At 43.0% G+C, this 20,268-nt stretch overlaps 2 protein-coding genes across 2 annotated transcripts in view; both read right to left on the reverse strand.

The window, feature by feature from the left end:
- Nucleotides 1-6,633, reverse strand: part of MSL2 (MSL complex subunit 2) — a 35,854-nt gene extending 29,221 nt beyond the window's left edge. The window contains exon 1 of the mRNA XM_075937378.1: nt 5,267-6,633. Within this exon, the coding sequence (XP_075793493.1) occupies nt 5,267-5,408 (142 nt within the window). The 5' untranslated portion in view covers nt 5,409-6,633. The remainder of the gene's footprint in view (nt 1-5,266) is intronic.
- Nucleotides 6,634-10,659: 4,026 nt separating this feature from the next.
- PCCB (propionyl-CoA carboxylase subunit beta) overlaps nt 10,660-20,268 on the reverse strand; it is an 80,713-nt gene continuing 71,104 nt past the window's right edge. Inside the window, exons 13-15 of the mRNA XM_075937379.1 lie at nt 20,096-20,194; nt 19,773-19,866; nt 10,660-18,535 (exon numbers count right to left, since the gene is read on the reverse strand). Coding sequence (XP_075793494.1) covers nt 18,414-18,535; nt 19,773-19,866; nt 20,096-20,194 — 315 coding nt within the window. The 3' untranslated portion in view covers nt 10,660-18,413. The remainder of the gene's footprint in view (nt 18,536-19,772; nt 19,867-20,095; nt 20,195-20,268) is intronic.

Genomic DNA, 20,268 nt, shown 5'->3' on the forward strand with positions numbered 1-20,268 from the left:
TGAGTGGCAGAGCTCATATTACAGCCCCGCACACCCACCTATGGCGGCAAGGCTTTCTCTCCCTGCCCAGGATGAGAGGGCTTGTGCAGACTCAGGCTGCAGTCTCCCACCATAGGGTCATATAGTAATTTTTGTCGTCAGAAGAGGGCCACAGTGAAATGAAGTTTTGAGAACCCCTGCTCTAATAACTACGCTGGTTCAGTGTATCTTAATTAGGGGTTTGCACTGGTTTAAATTAATCAATACAGAAAAATTTGCACTGGTGTAACAAACTAGGGCCAAAGCGGCGAAGAGTCCTGTGGCACCTTACAGACTAACCGAAGTGTAGGAGCATAAGCTTTCGTGGGCAAAGACCCACTTCGTCAGATGCATGTAGTGGAAATTCCCAGAGGCAGGTATAAATATGCCTCCCTGATTGGCTAAATTGATTCCTGATTGGCTAAATTGATAGATCCCTGATTGGATCCACCTCATCATCTCTAGCCTGATTCTGGCCTGCATATTTATACCTGCGTCTGGGAATTTCCACTACATGCATCTGACGAAGTGGGTCTTTGCCCATGAAAGCTTATGCTCCAACATTTCAGTTAGTCTATAAGGTGCCACAGGACTCCTCGCCGCTTTTGCAGATTCAGACTAACACGGCTACCCCTTTGATAAATAAAACTAACACTGGCCCTAGTTTCAAGTATCATAGCACAACTATGTGGCTCTAAAAATTTCTGCCAAGACTGGTTTACACAGGGTGATTTAAAGTGCCCTGCAATTCACATCCCCATGGACCAGTCTGCAGCACAGTGTGGATAAGCCCTAACACTTTGTTAAAAGTATAGAATCATAGAATAATAGAACTAGAATGTCATCAAGTCCAGTCCCCTGCCCTCGCAGCAGGACTAAGCACTATCTAGATCAGGGCTACTCAAATTTTGGAAGCCCCTGGGGCCACAATGATACTCACAGCACATGCTGAGGGTCACAACTTAAATGTGGTTTCATATGCATGCGAATAGCTTCTTTCACACTGATGGGCATGAATACACAGATTAAGGCAAGACTCTACAACACGCAGGCTCCATTTAAGTCCGTTCTGCTGATATTAATAAAAATGCAATATTTACCTGATTTCCACCCATATGACAGCAATTTTAATGAGCCAGGAATTTAGCTACTAAAACACATATCAACAGAAGACCATTATATTGACTACTTTTTTGTTTTGGCTTCACAACAGTCCAGGAATTTAACTACTAAAATACATATCAACTCAAACTGCAGCATAAGCCCAAACCACACCACAGGTGGCAAGGCCACATGTTGAGTAGCTCTGATCTAGATCATACCTGATACATGCCTGACTAACCTACTCTTAGATATCTTCAATGATGGAGATCCCACAATCTCCCCAGGCAATTTATTCCAGTGTTTAACCAACCTGACATTTAGGAAGATTTTCCTAATGTCCAACCTAAACCTCCCTTGCTGCAATTTAAGCCCATTGCTTCTTGTCCTATCATCAGAGGTTAAGAATAATTTTTCCTCCCTCATCCTCATAAAAGTATTATAAAGAGAATGTGAGGAAAAAAAGATGTTTCTGTTTTAAGGCATTACCATGATTCCAAATGGATTTCAGTCACTTTATATGCTTGCCCTTTTACAGATTCTGTTTCAAAAAAGCCTAGACCTACATGAGATATCTTTAGGGTGGTATCAACAGAATAATTAAGCATTTTAAAAGCTGAAATTTAAATCACACTTCAAGTAAAGTTTCCAATGGTGAGATGTATTAAGCTATAGAATAATCTCCCAATGTAAGTGTGAGAAATCCTATCACTTGGAACTTTTAAAACTAGACTATACAATATACTGTTCTTTATTTTATTTGCTGCATCCGAATTGCACACTACCTCACCAACACTGTAAAATAAATCCTGATGCTGATTACTTTATTACTAAGGCCCTAATCTGGCAACACATTCTATGGAAGGGGACATTGTATCCACCTAAAGCCCCACTTAAATGAACAGAATCATAGTCTAAAATCAACAAATAGACAGAAAGACTGGAGATAAGGAAACAGACAGACACGGACTCCAGAAAACAGAGAGGGAGATCACATATGAATCATACTGATTTCTTATTTTAATAGCTACATTTAAAAAAAAATGAAACACAGAGGATCATTTTTCTTTGATAGTTAAATGAAGGATTGAGGAACAATCAAAAACAGATCAAATCCAGTTTTGTTTTGTTTAATCATTTTTAGATTTTCTTTAAGGCAAGGACAATGGCTATGATAGTAGGGATAGAAAGGAACACATGGATTTTGGGTATACTGTACAGGAGCAGCAGATTTTAGCAACACACTAGATACAAGGAGTAAATGAGAAAATTAAACCAAAGTTGGAGGGCCAAAGAAACAGATCACACATTTTCTGCCATAGGAAAGTAGAGGAGGGAATGAAGACTTGAATAGTAGTTGAGAAAAAGGGATGGCAAGTCTGCTTTTTGTCATATTGAGTTTAAATTGATGAGTTACACAATGTATGTACATGGTAAACTTTCCTATTCAATGGGACTATTCACATGCTGAAAGGTCTATGGAATCAAGGTGAGCCTATTATAGTTTCTCTGTGGCAAGGACTTCCTCTTACAATGTGAACACTGAGCAAAATGTGGGGGGGAGTTGCACTACTGTAGGACAAATAATAATAGTGAGACTGAAGTGGGAGAAGTCAGGATAGAAAGATTTGGAAGCTATAATTACGGATAAGGTATATTAAGGCAAGAGAGTAGACAAATTAATCCAAGGAAGAGCTGTAAACGAAGAGGGAGCCCAGGGAAGAAGCCTGTGAAAATCCCAAGGGGGAAGAAGGAGGTGGAACTGCCAAGCAAAACACAGAAGGAGCAGTCTATAAGGTAAAATAACCATGGAGGAAAGCAAATAGATAGGTGGAGTGATTTACCACAGTGAAAGAGAGAGAAAGCAAGGAGGAAAAATATGGAAAAGAAAAGACAGCTCTTGAACTTCCCCACAGATTATCCAGGAAAGAGCAATCTCAATGGAACAGGAAGCATGAAAACAAGACCACAGAAGACCATGGAGAAAGTTAACAGAAAGTCAAGGCAACAAAAAGAAATGAAGCAGCTTGGTCTTGAAGGGGGAGGAAGAAGATGGGATAGTAGTTAAGAGACAGAGGGTATTAAGCAAAAGATCTTTTTTTAAGTAAAGGAAATGGCAACAATGTACAGTAAAACTCCAGTGGTCCGGCATTCAATGGTCAGGCACTCCTGATGGTCTGGCACCATCTGAAACCTGGAAGTGCTCCAGGCAGCAGGACAATTGGAGCTGCTCTGCCCCTGGCTTCCCCGATACAGCGGCTGAATCGGGGATACCTGGAGCAGAGCAGCTGGGGCGCTGCCGGGTTGGTCCTGCAGCACCAAGGGGCGCATCCTCCCCACTCCACCCCAGACCCCTCATAGCCCCCCCCCTTCCGATAGTCCAACATATTTGATATTCCAGTACCCCCTGGGTCCTAAAGGTGCCGGACTATCGGAAGTTTACTGTAATTAGATTTCTGTTCAAAAGCAGGAGGGATTCCAAATAGTCCAGCACCTTGGGACCTGACCAGTTCCAAACCAGAGAATTTGCCGAACCACAGGAGGTCAATATTGTCTAGCAGCATTACCAATACTTCCACAGCTTACTGAGCTCTTAGAAGACATTTACGGTTAAATTAAAGCTAAATAACAGCACTGAACACTGAGAGCTAGGACTGGTAGTTGCAAACAAACTTTATGGGACCATGGGGAAACTTGGCCATACCCATAAGTGGACAACCAGATAACTAAAATCATGCTGGACCAGGGACATTGCTGGACCAGACAGTGCCCAACTAGAGAGGCTAAAACCTGTGTTTTTCTTCTATTTTAACCCTTACTGTTGTAATGCTATATTTCTGTTATCCATATAAATGTCGAATTCTTTTTTTAAATCCAGTTAAGCTCTTGGCCCCAATTATATCTTATGGCACTGAGCTCTATGGGGTAATTATTTGTTATGTGAAAAAAATTGTCACTTTAAGCTTGCTGTTTCAAATTAATTGACATTCCCTTTGCTCTTCGGTTATGAGAAAAGAGGAATAAAAGTTCCTGGTCTGCCTTCTTTTACACCATTTAGTATACCTTTTGTCACATCCCTCTTATTCCGTTTCTAAGAAAACTGTCCCAATTATTTTTCCTGTTTTGTCGGTGGAAAATTTCCCACTATTTCTAATAATTATCATATACCATAGAGTCTTTTTCAGCTGTATCCTATATGAGGTAGATTGACCATAAGTGACTAGAGTATTTCTGAGTATACCTTTGATTTTATAGCATTCTTTCTGTATTATTGTCCTTATGCATCCCAATGTTTTTTTATACCAGTACTGCATGTTCTCCAAAAACCTTTTAAGATAGTTGAGAGAAGCTATTTTTTTAAGGCAGCAGAGAACTGTATTCTCCATTCCCAGCTAGCAATACAAACCTACCACATTTCGTGCATGCCCCCAATACAGCTACACAAGATCGCCATCAGCATCCTATCCCCTCATTCAGTGCACCTCACCAAGGCATGAACTGCACTACCACATCTACTGTTTTGCAAGTCAAGTAGGCAGGGAGATACAGCACACCCACGTGTTAAATGTTTTGGTTCCAATGCCTGATGTCAAAACATTTTGGTTCTAATTCAGCTTCTCTGTCACAGGGCACAACCATTACAAGATACTATATATATATATATAGCGCTCTGGGTTTTTTTGCAAAAAGCTGAACTTAAAATTTTTTGACTCAGCAAGGTTTCTATATCTGAATGTTTTCCACCTGATTTGGAAACTTTCGGGGGCAATCCTTTATTGGGTATTTTATAAGATCTCAAAAATTAGACAAGTTTTGTTCCCAGCATGCTCATTCTTGTTATGTTTTCTACATTTCTCCAATTTATGCAGGCACAAGGTGAACAATTTTGGAGTTGTTGGAAAATAGGCAAGGGGGGGCGGAGAAAAAAAAAAAGTCTAACTTCATTGGAAGCTATACAGACTTCTACAGGTGTCACATCTTAGCGATGTGCCCCACTCTCCGGAAAAGGGGTTAAACAACGGTAAGATTTGCGGGACCATTTCCCATTTAAGTGGGTGTAAAAGCAAGGCGGCTTCAGCGCTGTGGGCTCCCCAGGGTACACAAGGCCCCGAATTCATTGTGCAGCGAACAATAGAAAGCTCCTCACCGCAAACACAGCAGGAGAGGGACTGTCGGAAGTAAGGCAGGAGCTTGGTGACCTCGGAGAAGGCCTGGGGGTCGCCGGGGTCGTAGTTGAGCACCAGGCGGCTCGCTGACACGTAGAGAGCAGTGGCATTCACCGGGTTCATCGCAGCCGCTCCGACGCCCACGGCTCCGGGGTGAGAAGAAAGGGCGGCGGCGAATCCGCGCCGGCCGAAAGTCCGCGGGGCTGCGGGACCCCTGGAGCCGCGCGGCGGCCCGAGCGGGGCGCGGAGGCCGCGGCGCTGCCCGGCGGGGGCTGGGCGGGGCGAAGGGCCGCGCTGCGCCGGGCTCGCTCGTCGCCCCTCAGGGCCCGCCCGGCCCTCTCCGGCAGTGTCACGGGGCCGGGGCCTGGCTCGTCCGGCGGCCGCGAGGCTCCTCCTCCGCCTGCAGCGGGCCCGGCGGCTGCGCTACTCCAGGCTGCGGGCCATGCCGGGCCGCCCGCCCGCCGGGCCTGCTCCTCTCGGCCACACGCCCTCGCCCGTCCCGCCGGCGGCTTAGCAGGGGCCCCGCATGGGGGCGCGGGGCGGGGCGGGACCGCGAGCCCAGCGTAGGGCGGCGGTGGCGGCCCGGGCCGCGGCTCCCGATCCGGCAGCGGGGGAGGGGGCGGATGCACCGGGCCTCAGCACTGCCGCATCACCGCGCCGCTTCTGCGGCCTCTTGCGCGGGTCCGAGAGCTTCCCCCGCTGGGCGCTCGGCAGGATCCGCTGCGCGCCGCAATGTCAATAGCAACCGTTAGAGCCAACCGTCACTGCGGAGCCATCGCCGCTGCCGCCTGGCTCCGCGCACGGCGCATGCGCGGCCCGGCCGCGGCTCTTCCCCGCAGCAGAGGCCCAGCCCTGGGGTGGGGGCGGCGGCCAGCGCCCCCTAGCGGAACCCGGCCGTGCCCTGACAAGGCGCGCCGGGGACAGCCCCTGCCCGCGCGGAGCCATCGCGGTGCGCCCGGCCCCTGGCTCAGCCTGGCCCAGCCCAGCACTTGCCCCAGGCCCGAGCCAGGGGCCCCGTCCCAGCAGCGGACCCCAGGCCCGCGCCTTCCCCTTCCAGGCCCGCTGACGGGGGCAGGAAGGGCCGTTGCCCCGGAGCTCCCGGTCCCTGCTACTGCAGCAGTGGCTGGAGCCCCGCGCCGCCCCCTCTGGCCGGCTCGGAGGGCCAGCGGGGGGTGGGGCACAGGCCTGGGCCGTGCTGAGGGGCTGGCTGCCCGAGCCTCGCCCCTTTTCGGAGCCGGCAGCCTCCCCCACCCAAAGCCAGTGGCACTTGCCACGAGGCTGCCCCCAAACCTGCATGGGGCTCCTCGAGCTGCTCCCCCCCATAGCAGCTTAGGCCTGGGGAGCGGAGGCACAGCTGCGGCTGGCCCGGGGCGCTGTGTGAGAGAGACTGACACAGGTCTCCTGGCACCGAGGCCTGCAGCATGTGCGGGGCTCCTCTGGCCTGGGGGAGGGTTGAGGCTTCTCTGAGTGGGGGAGTTGGGATGAGTGTAGCCCAGGGACTAGCCTCCTGCCAGGGGGTTCTATCCGCTGCCCATGCGCCTGTCCCTGCCTTTTAAAATGCTCAGGCAATTTTTAAAAGGCCTGGCACGTTTCCCAGCTGCCACTACTGTTGACCAGGACTCTTTTAGAGCCAGTGTGATGCCATAGACGCAAACTAGGCAGTCATCTGGGGTGCCAGGCTTTAAAGTTGTGCCAAATTAGACATGAGTGATTTTTTTCTATTAAATGTATTCTTATAAACAACATATTGAATATTATACGTGTAAAATAGTGCATCATTGCCATGACAAAAGTTGAGATTGATTTCACATCATGGCACGTGGCTGTGTATGTAAATACAGTTAAAATGTGTCACAGCATAGCTTCAAAACAGCACCACCTGGCTTTGCTGCCTGGGGGCAGAGTCTGGCAGTTTAGTCAGTAGCCCAGCCTTGACCAGTCATACATGTGAGTCAGTATTGCTCCCCGTTTAGTGAAGGCTGGTCAGCAACCCACAACAGCTGTTCTGCCATATTACAAGCTGTGAACCCAAAGATGCTGTACCCGTGAAGAATTTGTATTGGGTTGGACTTGAAAAATTTGATGAGGTTTTAACAAGATTGTAAAAGGAGAATCACAAATACTTGTAAGATTAAGATTGTATATTTATTGTAAACTTTTGTTGTTAAAGTAATAGCAAAGCCCTGATTTTCAAACATCTGACTGCTAATGTTAAATATCTTTTAACATATGCATTCCCTGCTGTTCTATTGCAATTAATGTTCAATAATAGAAATTCCAGCCTTTTTATTTTAAATAGTTTTAAGTTAACATCTTACATCTCAAGATGTACTTGAAATTTATTTCTGAACAGACAATTTTCACAACATCTTCATTGCTCTTCAAATTCTCTTGCCTTTCACAGTTTCTGTTGCTAGTAGGGGAACGTGGCTTTCCAAAGTTAAAATTGATTAAGACATACCTTTGTTCATCCATGGTGAAGGAGAGACTTGTTGGACTGGCCACCCTCCCGCTAGAACACAAAGTATCTCCTACTTTGTCTCAAAAAACTTATTACCCAATTTGTAAAAGCAAGAGCACAAAAAGCAAAATTGCTAAATGTTTATATAAATCAATGACCCAGTGCAAAAGGGTTATAACTCAAAATCAGACTTCATTCAGTAGCAAGGAAGGAAGATTTCCATAGCTTCCCCCGCCCCCCCAGCCCCAAAATCAGTTCCTTAGGAAGGAAGACAGTTGCAACTTGAAATACAACTCTTTATAGCACTTGTCACAAATTCAATGTGGGTAAAACTTTAAAGTGTCAGCTACTGAGCAGTTTACCCTATACAGTATAAATGTGTTACAATTAAGAAAAGTAGAAAACATACATTTTTTTATTTTATATTCTTTCAAATGACAAGTTAATAAAGATAAAATGTCATTGCAGATGTCTCATTTTTCTCTGTATTTAATGTGGGGAAGACAAATTCATAGTTTGCTTATGCGGTGAAAAACCCTTGGGCTCTACTTTTAACCTCCCTGTTGGCAGCTCTGCTCAGCCCCAGCCAGCCAGGCTCAGCACAACATAGGACAGACCCACTCCCCTATCCTGGCTCAGATCAGCATGGACCCCTGCCTGTCTCATTTCAGCTCCATTCCCAGCACAGCCTAGATCAGCACCAACCCCTCACCTGCCTCAGCCTTGCATTGACAGCATCCTGTTCAGCCTGGCTTAGCACAGCATATGATGAACCCATGCCCAGCTAGCCTCAACACAACCCTCTAACACAACTCAGAACAATACAGACCACTGCTGGTCTCAGCTCAAGCTCCCACCCAGCATGGCTTAGTACAGTCTATTATGGACACACACCCATGTTCCCCAGCAAAGCCTAAACTTCAACCCAGCACTTTCCCTGGCCAGCTCTGCTCAACATCCCAGTCCCTGCTCAGCCCAATATGGAGACCAGCCCAGACTCCTCCACTCTGTCCAGCCCAATGCACCTCACACACAACCTGGGTTAACACAACCTATTACAGCCCCAATCTCCATCCTGGCTTAATAGAGCTGACTACACCCCCACAGCTTGGTCCAAGCTGGGCTATGCTGCACCCTAACCCTGCACAGCCTGGCTTTGTACAGAAAAGGCCAGACCTCCCCACCATCTGCCCTGGCTGAGAACAGCAGAGAACAGACCCCACCCCAGCATGGCTCAAATCAGCCCAGCACACACAGTTACAAAGCTTGGCTTAGCCCAAAACAGCACAGCCCCCTTCCTGATTTAACAATTGCTGACATCACAATTTACTACTAGTAGCAGTTACGTCTGCAGCTGGTTTTGTTGGGTTTTACTGCCTTGTCACAATTTGCTACTATTGTGAAATCTCAATTTTGAAATTTGGACACAAAAAGGTATTTTCAAATTGTGAAAGTTAGTATAAGAAGTATTTAAAAAGAACTGCTTACTTTTCATTTCAACATTATTTCACAATCAAGCATCTAAAGCCCATTTTTAGAAAGTGTTTAATATATTTTTCCTTTACTCAAAAGAACATTAAAATTGAACTTCTCTATTACACATTTGTAGTTCAATGGTATAATTCCAAAAAAAATCAAGATATTTACCTTAAGAAAATTATACATGTTCTGTAAACACCCCAACTATACACGCTTTCTGCAGTTGTATTCATCCTTCTTATGATTTCGGAAGTATTCACTGGTTCCCTCTGGAAGGCAGGGCACGTATGCTCACCTCTTGCAAGAGTTACACTGTACTTTTGATAAGTAAGTATGACCTGAGTTGCTAACACCAACTTCACACATGTTAAATGCTACTGTTTGGGTCTACATTCAATGAGCATTCCATGCTCAATTCCCATGAGTCCAGTCAATGTCCACTATTAAACATAGTGAGTACAGGAATGTGTTGCTTCCATTTTTATTTGTAGGTGTCAGGATCATATTGTCTTCATTGTTGTAGTATCATTTATTAAAAATTTATTTCACCCTAACACTACATGTAAACTATGAAAATATGTACCTAAAAAGAAATCACCTCCAATTCCTCAAGAAGTTTCTTTCATCTCATCACACAAGGGTCAATTATTAACAATTCTTTTGATTCCATTCATGTGTGTGTGTTATTGGAAATATAATTTCAACAATTTTGTAACAATTTTTTTCAAAACATTGTATGCAGATACTCTTGTGTGTAATAGCTCACTAAAACAAGAGAAAATCATATTGTGAATTCCCTGATGTATGTAGTCTTTGAGTATACATTACCAATATAACATTCTTCAGACTAGCCCTTTATTTTTAAACTGCAGTACTCAGAATTTCAAGCCTTATATTGAAGTACCATTTGAATCTATTACATTTATTGAAAACCCACAAAATACAGGAAATTATATCACAGCTGCACTTGAATCTTATTATGTAGTACTACATTAGTGGATACAATCCCAATGTATAACAATGGAAACATCTTAATGCAATAACCCAATGATCTGGTACATTGTATGGAAGCAATAATATATCATTTTGCATTCCAGTCTGTGTTCTTTGAAAAAAAGAAAAATCCAGTTATACTTGTCAATTAGGCAAACCATGCAATCTAGATTGTATTGTGTAGCCTTTTTTTAGAAGGGGTCAGCTCCTGTTGCTACAGTTTCAAGTTCAAAGTGAACAATACCTCTGCTGCTTTTCTCAAATTTAGAAATGCACAAAGTCCAAGGATAGTAACTGCAGACAACCACAAGTCTTATTTGTACTACAAGTTTTATGAAAGCAATGAGTAAAAGTTATGTGTCCATGAATATGTAAATCCTACAAAAATCTATGCAATGACTAAAAATGTAGTAAATACTCACATCCTCAAAGATATTCTAGGGTCTGATGGACCTCTCAAACAATCATTGACAGCGGGATGGTTCCTGCTGGGGTTGCTTATTGGGTCATCTCTTGGGGATCTTCCCACTTTTACCCACCCAGCAATCTCTTCTTTCTTGTTATTCTTAATACACCCATGGCATTATGCCAACCCTCTTTTCCAATCTGCAGTTCCAACGCCATGAATATTGGTGTGTTCCATTTTTCATAGATTATTTTTAGTTACTCTCATTCTCATTAGTATCTATGTACAACATGTACCCTGCAGTGATGGCAGGACTTTCCAGGATGTTTCAACTGGATATCTCATGATCTTGGACAGTAACTGGCATTTTTCTGAAATCTAATTTTATCATAACATCACATATTGGCATATCTTTTGCAGTAAACTTGCAATATTACCGGTGTAGGGTTATTTCTAAACCACCCATTTGAGGCAAGCATCCTTAAGCCTATGACCTAGTAACTTAAATCTATTTAGCATACATTGATTATGTATGAACTAGCATATGAACTGACCATAACACTACATAACACAATGATAACTAACTGATGAAATGAGCTAATTGGTTATAACTGTATTTCCCTATTTCAGTACTGTACATACTTACCATATTTATACTCATTCCCCTATGCAGCACTTATGTTCTTTATGATGCACTCAACCACAGAGGTCCTACATCTTTGCACACATGATAGGAAAGTTTTCATGGTAGGACACTTATCTCACTGAAGCCTCCTAAGTGGAGTCACTTGAGAGGTTTCCCACAAAGTAAGCAAGAAAAGTCAGCAATACCCTTGTATGGGTTAACTAACCCTATGTTACCTTCCAGTAAGATTTAAGTGACTTACATCCATTATGTATGTAGTTGAAAAGTCCTAAGAGACACTTTAGTTTTATGATGTCTGTGTTTTCAGGACTTTTTAGAAAGTATTCTGCACAGTTGAATTTCATGACTATTTGTATGTAAATCCCTGAGCGTCTCTAGTCATGTCTACAGTAATGAGGTTGTAGCTGCACCACTGTAAGATCTTTTGCATAGCTGCTCTATGTCATCAGAAACTCTCCTGTTGACATACTAAAACCACCTCCTTGAGTGGTGGTAGCTATGTATGCAGGAGAACCTCTTCTATGACATAGTGCTGTGCATATTACTGCTGATTCTAGCAAAACTTAACATTGTTCAGGGGAATATTTTTCACATAATTGTGTCCGGGATATGAGATAATCAGACATTCAGCCAAACCAAAGACAACTAGATGCTACAGTGAGAATCTTAAAGCTATATATGAGTACTGGAAGAACATTAATTAGGAAATTGCCAGACTCATGACTGCTCAGAAAACGTACTATATGGCACAAAAAGATTACAAACTCTGACACCTGTCGCATGTTCAGATTTAGTAAGACATGAATTAACTCATCTGAAGCTTTATTTGAGTATGCTAGTGAATCAATACTTAATACAGTACTCTACAGAATACAGAAAGGAAATGTACATACCAATGTATGTATGTAACTGGAGAAGGGACAGCAGTATACTTCAGTTCACTTCTATCTTCCAACAACTTATCCTCTATATTCTAGTTTAGAACGGGGAATATCCACTCATGCGTTTTTTCAGGATTGATTTTGCTGTCAAAAGATAGGCTTATCTCAACCTAATCAATAAGCTAATGGCATCTGTCACCATATTTGCTTCTTAATGACTTAACAATCAAGACATCACTTAATGGTTTGCTGTTACACTGATCACAGAACACATGTAGAGCCCTGTGTAGCTTCACATCTGATCTGTGACCTGTAAACATGATTTGTGCATATAAAGTAAATATCTGCGTATTTACAAGAGCTTTAAAATTTGGATCTGCAACCATCTGCAAAAATGGTCAGTGGATATCCATGGATTTGCAGGGCTCTACCCATCTACTATACCAAATGTTCCTTATCCATTTGATAGATTACTGATTTTATCTATTATAGTGCATTTATGAGTATCCCTTATTAATTACACTATTTTTTCCATGACAGCACAAACCTATAGGAATAGGCATTCCTTTGTATACCATGGGTGTTTGTAGAAAGAGATCAAGGAAAAATGACCTATTGGCTGTGAACCTGTTTTCAGTATCTGGTTTCTGTGACTGATAATCTAAAAGCATCTATTGATAGACTATCACTAATAATAGAAAACACCTGCCCCATATTAATTACAAGTCATTCCTTTTGGGGCATTTGGACTAGGTCAGCTAAGAGTAAAAGCAAAGTGGATGATTAAGCACATTTTCCTGCTTATTAATTTAACACAAAGCACTAGGGTCAGCTAAAGTTTACCTTAGGTTCATCTAAAAAACAAAGAATAATAAACAAAACACAGTGGGGCCGGCTCTCTTATAAAGAATCAAAGGGTTATGGTAGTTCGGTTCATAACACTTCACTCTTTCACTGGGATGGGTTGCATCTACTGGGTCAGAGGATATTTCTCTTACTCAAAAATCTCCGTATTTTGAAATAGCCAGCGAGAGAAATCATAGACTGGGTTTTTATGTGACAAATTTCACCTACCAGCCATTGTGAAACATGATCGGGAACACCACTCCATTGTAACACGGTTGCTCTTCGCTCCGGGCAAACAGATTTTCTTTTTTAAAGTTTGAAAACTGGTAGGAGGAAGGCTCACATTGCTAACAAGATGAAGGGAGCAACAATGCACTCTGTGGACTGTGACAGAATCAGCTTTCCCTTTTTAAAGTTAATACTCAAATACAGGTATGTAAATAAATCAATTATTTTCTTTCCTACCACTCTGAACTGCGTGCATGGCTTCACCCTTATGAAGATGACTGGTCGGGGGGGGGGGGGGGGAAATGTACAACCCTTATTTACGACGATGGACTGCCCACCTACAATTACTGATCGGCACTTTGTAAACACCCTCAGTGTTGATTAAATTATGAAAGGCACCCGACTCCCAGAGCCATAAAACATATTTACTGTCTGTAAGCATCCTGTAAGTCGAGCGGAATGAACTAATCCCATGGGATCCAGGATAGGGATGACTAAAGGAAGAATTGCCATGTGGGGAACTTCACATATCAGATGAATTTGTTCAGGTCCCTGAGACCCAGAATCTGACCCAAGCCACCTTTCTTTTTTGATAAGAGGAAATAAGGAGAATAAAAATCTTTTCCAATATATCCCTGAAATTTTCACTCTTTCTTTCTCTAAGTTTGATCAGCTTGCCTATCTCCTGATGCCTGGCTCTCTCATGAGAGTGGTTCCTGAAAAGGCACCATGAAGGGGAGTAGCAAGGAGGCAGGGATTGAAACTGACCCGCAGAATCAGCCCTGGTTACTTGAAGGATCCATTGATCTGTGGTGATTGCCACTCAAGTCTCCAGGAAATAAGATAGATGGGAATCCAAGGGTGGAGTAAAGGGTATACAACACCTTTGTAGACTAGTCCAAGTCAAATTTGATGTCATTGTGTCTGATCCAACTGATTGCTTACAGAAGAGGTAGTGAAGCTGTCTTCTTTCTCCTTGTACAAATTGTTTAGGAGGTCTCTGCTACTGAGAATCTGAATCAGGATATTGAATGTTCTCATAGCTGAGGAATGAAGATGGATGACAAAACTTTCTTTCTGAAACAAGGGGTGCATAACAAACCCAATGATCTGAGTGTGGATCTCAAGTCTTTTAATGAATGTAGAGTCATCAGCCTTGACACAGGACAGATTCCAACCACTGAATGACAAATATTCTATAATCACTTGCATCTCTTTTGGTAAACCTGACAGTTAAGTATGATGAATATTGCATCAGAATACATGTAGTCACTAAGCCCTGATCTACACTGCAGATTTAGGCTGATGTAAGGCAGCTTACATAGACCTAACTTTGTAAGTATGCGCTAAAATGCAGCTCCCACCAACATAACTTGCCTGCTATACCAACTTAACTCCACCTCATGAAAGGCATGGTTCTTAAGCCAATGTAGTTAGGTTAATGCAGTGTCAATGTAGATAATGTGCTGCCTGCATTGATTGTTGCTGCCTGTCAGAAGTCATCCCATATGCCGCACACTAACAGTTAAAATGGTGCAAGCATTCTGCGTGAGGATGCTCACTGCTGACAAAAGGAGCGTAGTGCGGGCATGAAAAAGCAGTCTAATTTCTGTGGTGCTGTACGCTAATGTAACTTAGGTTGTAATTTTGTGCAGGTTGGATCTCTCTGTTTCAGCATCCTTGGGACCTGGCTGATCCCAAAGGAGGGAGTTTGCCAGGCCAGAGGTCAGCCTGTCTGCTGATGGTCACCAGGCTCCCCTGGGGTCTGTCAGCAGATTGCTGGGCTCCCCTGCTCCCGGCTCCACAACCAGCCCCGGTAGCTCTGCAGGCTGTCCCAGGGCCACTGGGGCTCCACAGCCTGCCCTGGGACCACCATGGCTCCACTGCTCCAGGGCCACTGGGACTCCACAGCCAGCCCCAGGGTGTCTGGGCTCTACAGCCCTGGGTCCACCGGAGCTCCGCAACTAGCATGACCATGGATGTTGCCAGACCAGATAGTTCCAGACCAGAGAGGTTCAATCTGTAGTTGAAACTTGCCCTGAATGAACATTCAAATCAACCTCATGTAATACAGCTAGAAAAGAGGTTTCAGCAGTTAGCTGCCCTTCACAAATAGCTTAAACTGACCTCTAGATTCTGAAGATAACTTGTCCTTAACACACACACTCTATCCTGCTGCAGAAAATAATATTGTGCTATGCTTACCTGTAAAACTCAAGAAGAGTAAATTTTGTTCCCAAACAAATCCATTGTCTTGGGGTTTCTCCTTGAGGGTAGATTTTCCATACTCCTTTGATCATTCATTTGCTGCAGCAACAGCTAGAGATGATGGACCCAGATGAGCATCAAAATATACAAATCTTTTAGATGGCACCAGATATCTATGATCTGTGCATTTTGCAGTAGCTAAAATGGAAGCTGATTGATCGGAAACAGATCTTTGGCTGAGTCCAGCATCCCTTCATTAACTGGTAATGCGACCCAGCTTCAGGATGCTACCTGTAGAATGTCCAAGTGTTTATATGCTTTTTCCTAAACTATTTCCAAAGGAACTTCTAATAGTTTTTCCAGACACTTTAATAATTTCTAAAAGGTGTTAAAGTCATCAGCTGAACTCTGTGAAATGGAAAAGAAGAAGAATGAAGTAAAGGATCAAAAGGATTGTCTCGATGGGCTGCTATTTCACCATCACTTCAAATGTGTTGTTCCTTGCATTTGACATGTAGAGTGATCAAAATTAGAAGAGATTACAGCAGATGACTCAGACACAAATCCTGTATATTGTGGGAGAACTTGTACTTTAAATTGTGGTTATTGAAGCCATGAGGGCTGATGTGACCATGTCTGTGGACATTAGAAGAAAGAGTTTGGAGGGAACCAAGTGTGGCTAGTTTGGAGCAAACCAAGCAGCAAAGTTAGAATTATTATCTTCAGGACTTTTAGGAGGTTCTTTCCCATATGCCCCCCCTCCTCTCCCAGACTTATTTTTCCCCAATCCAATCCATTCCCCCCCCCCTTTTTTTTTTTTTTGCAGAGGACCTTCTGCCAGAGTCTGTAGAGGAATCAGACTTTGGAGGAAGAAACCTCTAATGCAGAGTCATGACAGGAGACTGAATGATTTGAGTGGTACTAAAATCCTTAATTTGACATGTGGTTCAAAGACATTATCATTACAGGTTCCCTGACTTCTTTTTTAACTGAGGATTTGTCTGGCATGTAGATCAGGGAATCCTCCAGGACTGGTTATTGAGGTTCTGGAGTGAACCTGAAGAATGGTGAAAGTAAAAAGAAGCTTTTGGAACTAAAAATGTAATTGTAAAAGGTCCCTGTAAGGAGGCTGCTGTAGGTGGCTCTCTTCTTTGAAGCTTCCTCTATAGATGAAACTGATGGTGCCAACAACGGAAGGTCTGCAGAAGACTGCCCTGAGCACTCTGATCCTGAGTGAGGCAGTGCTGCGAAAGAGGATGAAGGCAGGTGATTCTTCTTTCCCTGAGGTCCCTCAGCTGAAGCAGGAAGTTTCTGTATCAAGTCTCTGCTGCGGTGCAGCATGCCAGGTCCTAGTCCCTCTTTTTCCCACACCAGAAAGAGCTCACCTGCACTAACAGCTCTGCACTCCCCAGCACGAATGGCTCCTTTGAAGACTTCTTTCTTTGTGGATTTTAATTTAATTTTCTCAGCATGAGTCATACAACAAATGAACCGAGTACATGAAAATGAAAAACGAACCCTCACACAACAGAAGCAATGCCAGCATTCTCACACATGGTGCCTCCATCTGGGTCACAGACAGGACATAGCGGACGTGCCTAGTGGTTGGAGCAGGACTAGATAGTCATGAATTGGAGCTCTGAGTTAGAGCTGGAGTCAGAGGCTAAGAACTGAAACTAAGGGTCAGAACCAGAGTCAAAAGTCAAATGCCAGACTAGAAAAAAGCCAGGAACTGAAGCCAAGTTCAAAATCTGTACTTAAAGCAAAGCAAGACTGAGGTGAAGACTGGAGCAGAGCTGGAACAAGGAAGAAGCAAGACTGGGAACAAACAGGTACAGGAGCTACCACAGCTGCGGGTGAATGCTCTGAGTAGCTGCTACCCATCTGCTGGCTCTACCCATTGCTCTGGCAGTATAAACAGTCAGGCAGTTACTATAGGCTGGCTGCACTTGTTAGGTTGCCCACAGACTGGCTCTGCTTCAGTCTCCAATTCCTGACAATCTGTACCATCACACGTCACAAGGACAAGGACCAGTCCCATACAAAGTGCTGAACACCTCTCGTGCTATTTAAATATCCCAAATGCACAAATCTGCATTTTCCAGTGCAGTAATTTGCATATCTTGTTTATTTTCAATTAGCCATTACCAATTTCCACTGTTGTATATTAATTTCCCTTCTGTCAGCCTCTTGTCACAAACAGCAGTGGGAAGGTGTGATAAAAGTAACAATGGATCAAGCAATATCAGGATACATTAGCACATTTTACACCTTTCATTAGATCCAACTTTAATTAAACAAACAATTAAGTTTCTAGCCAAGTGTTATTACACCCACCTGTGAGAATGTGATCTCACTTAAAGAGTGTTGCTTCAGTGGGAGTGTAAAGTCAACAGCTCTGGAGAAAACAACAGAGGAAACGAAACCATGGATCCCAAGAACAAATTCCTCAGGACTCTGCATTCAGGATGATTTCCAGTGCTTCAAGAACCCTACCATCAGCACCATTAGAGTGATTATCCTAGGAGTTTGGCCTAACAAATCTGATGGTTGCTGAAATGCAGGGACAGAACCAACAAGCCAGGAGCCATACATGATGCATCCTTCCCAAATTCCACTGATACCAAGATCTGACTGGATCCAAAGGCATAATTCTCTATTGGAGCCCTTTCTGTCTGTGCTAAATAACAAAGGAAAGCCAACAGAAAGCCATGGAATATTCCTTCTCTGTCTCCATGCCAGAAGATCAGACTCTGGGGTCTTTGGCTTCGTTTGGACTCACAATTTCAAAGGGGAAAGCAATTTCAGGACTGTTGTCTGACTAAAGAATCTGATCATTATAAGTAATGATGTAATACCAGATAAAACAATTCTGTCAAATGTATTGCTACATAGTACTTAAGCAAATAATATACGTATTCCAAGCACCTTCCCCATGTCTCAAAAGTGGCTTCATGTTGCAGCTAATTCTCCTTAATATTCACAGTGGAATGTTTGCATGCTTCTTCCAGGGATTGGATAGTGTTTTGCTTGCCAGAACTTCCAGATCACGGCAAATGCGGATTCGAGTAGTAGAAGGTTCAATGATATCATCAACAAATCCTGTTCAATTTACCAAAAACAAATTACACACATACACACTTTTGCCTCCCAACCACAATATATCTAAATGTAATTACTTTGCATCATCAAAACTATGCAGTCACTTAACAATTCATGTATTAGAGAACTGATTGTAATTGTAAAATTAGAAATTAATTCGCAAGAGAAGCATTTGAGTTAAACTGTAGTTAAAATTTACAATGTGTTTCAATAACTTATAAAGCCTTCAATAAACTTTATCAAACAAGCAGACATTAGAAAGCCAAGAAATTTAGATTTACAGTGGGGCTCAACTGTAAATATCATAGGGCAGTTCTATATGTACAGTCTCCTACAGTTCAAATTAAGTCAGTTCAATTTACAAACGTCAAGATATATTTTCTGTCAATTCTGCAAATTCCACTTGGAATCTGATAGTAAAATTCTGTTTATTTTCTGGCTCAAGCCCTAACAATATGCATGGCAGTGAAAACATATAGCACGTCTATTGATAAACCACTGCCCAGAAAACAATTAATCTTGCTGTGCAGAGTTACCATATTTGAACTTTCAAAAAGGAGGACACTCTGGAGAAGAAGTGTATCTGTATCATTATCTACCAAATCATGTTGTATTAATGTATTATATACTATTCATTATGTGCATGCTATCAGGCTGTATGTACTCCTGATAAGATGACAACGTGGTACAAATGAATATACTGATCAACAGAGTAGGCAGATGATGGCTTCGACTGAGAAACGGGACTGCCACCTGGGAGAAGTAGTGTCTGGTGGGGAAACTGAAGTTGAGGCCAAAGTCTGGTTTCTCCTAAAGTTGACCAGCATACCTCATTGAACTCCACCCTAACTGCTGGAGCACTCTAAAATACTGTGGAAATTGTACAGGTTTTGAAATGTTTCTTACATTTAGAACATTTTTAATATGCTTATCAGCACCTCAGACATGGCCCTGTGTCTTACATCTAACCAATACCTCAAAAAAAATTGTGTTAGAAGCCCTTCAGATTGTTTTGTGGCTGGAATTGGGCAAAAAAAGTGTTTTAATAATTTTCAAACCATGATTAGTGCCACTTTTATTTCTGTATCCCTTATCTTTACAATGCCTTGTGTGAATAACTGAATATTTGATCAAAGTGTTAGCTTGTGTCCACAGACCACACAAGTGAAATGTGACTTTCAAAGGACTTCAACCAAGGAATTTAAGAAAGGAACTCAAAAAACAAAGTCTCAGGTACCTCTCACAGCTGCAGGAAAGGGATTTGCAAACTTATTCACATATTCTGCCTCGGCATCTGTCTCTTTTCCTCTGAAAATGATCTGGACAGCACCCTAGAAAGACATACAAACATGCCCTGAAACTGGGCTGCAATAATTAATCCATCATGAAAAAGGCTCTTTTTTAAGGCACAGGATTTAATACCTGAAAGCACCACAGGAAAAACTAGCAAGTTACATGAGAGAAAAATCATAGCTGTCTTCATCCCAGCAAGCTTCTTGAGTGATTCTTCAGAGATAGCTATGGCTGCTAGAAGTTAGAAGTGAAACAGCCCCCATTTACCTTTGCACCCATTACTGCAACCTCTGCTGTAGGCCACGCGTAATTAACATCTCCTCGTAAATGCTTCGAACTCATCACATCATACGCACCCCCATAAGCCTGGAAGAGACAGAAAGTCATTGATATCCAACAAGTGCACCAACAGCAACACATTAAATCCCTTCTGCAAGTAT

This window comes from Pelodiscus sinensis, chromosome 10 (genome assembly GCF_049634645.1).
Source record: "Pelodiscus sinensis isolate JC-2024 chromosome 10, ASM4963464v1, whole genome shotgun sequence".
In the NCBI taxonomy this organism is placed as follows: Eukaryota; Metazoa; Chordata; order Testudines; family Trionychidae; genus Pelodiscus; species Pelodiscus sinensis.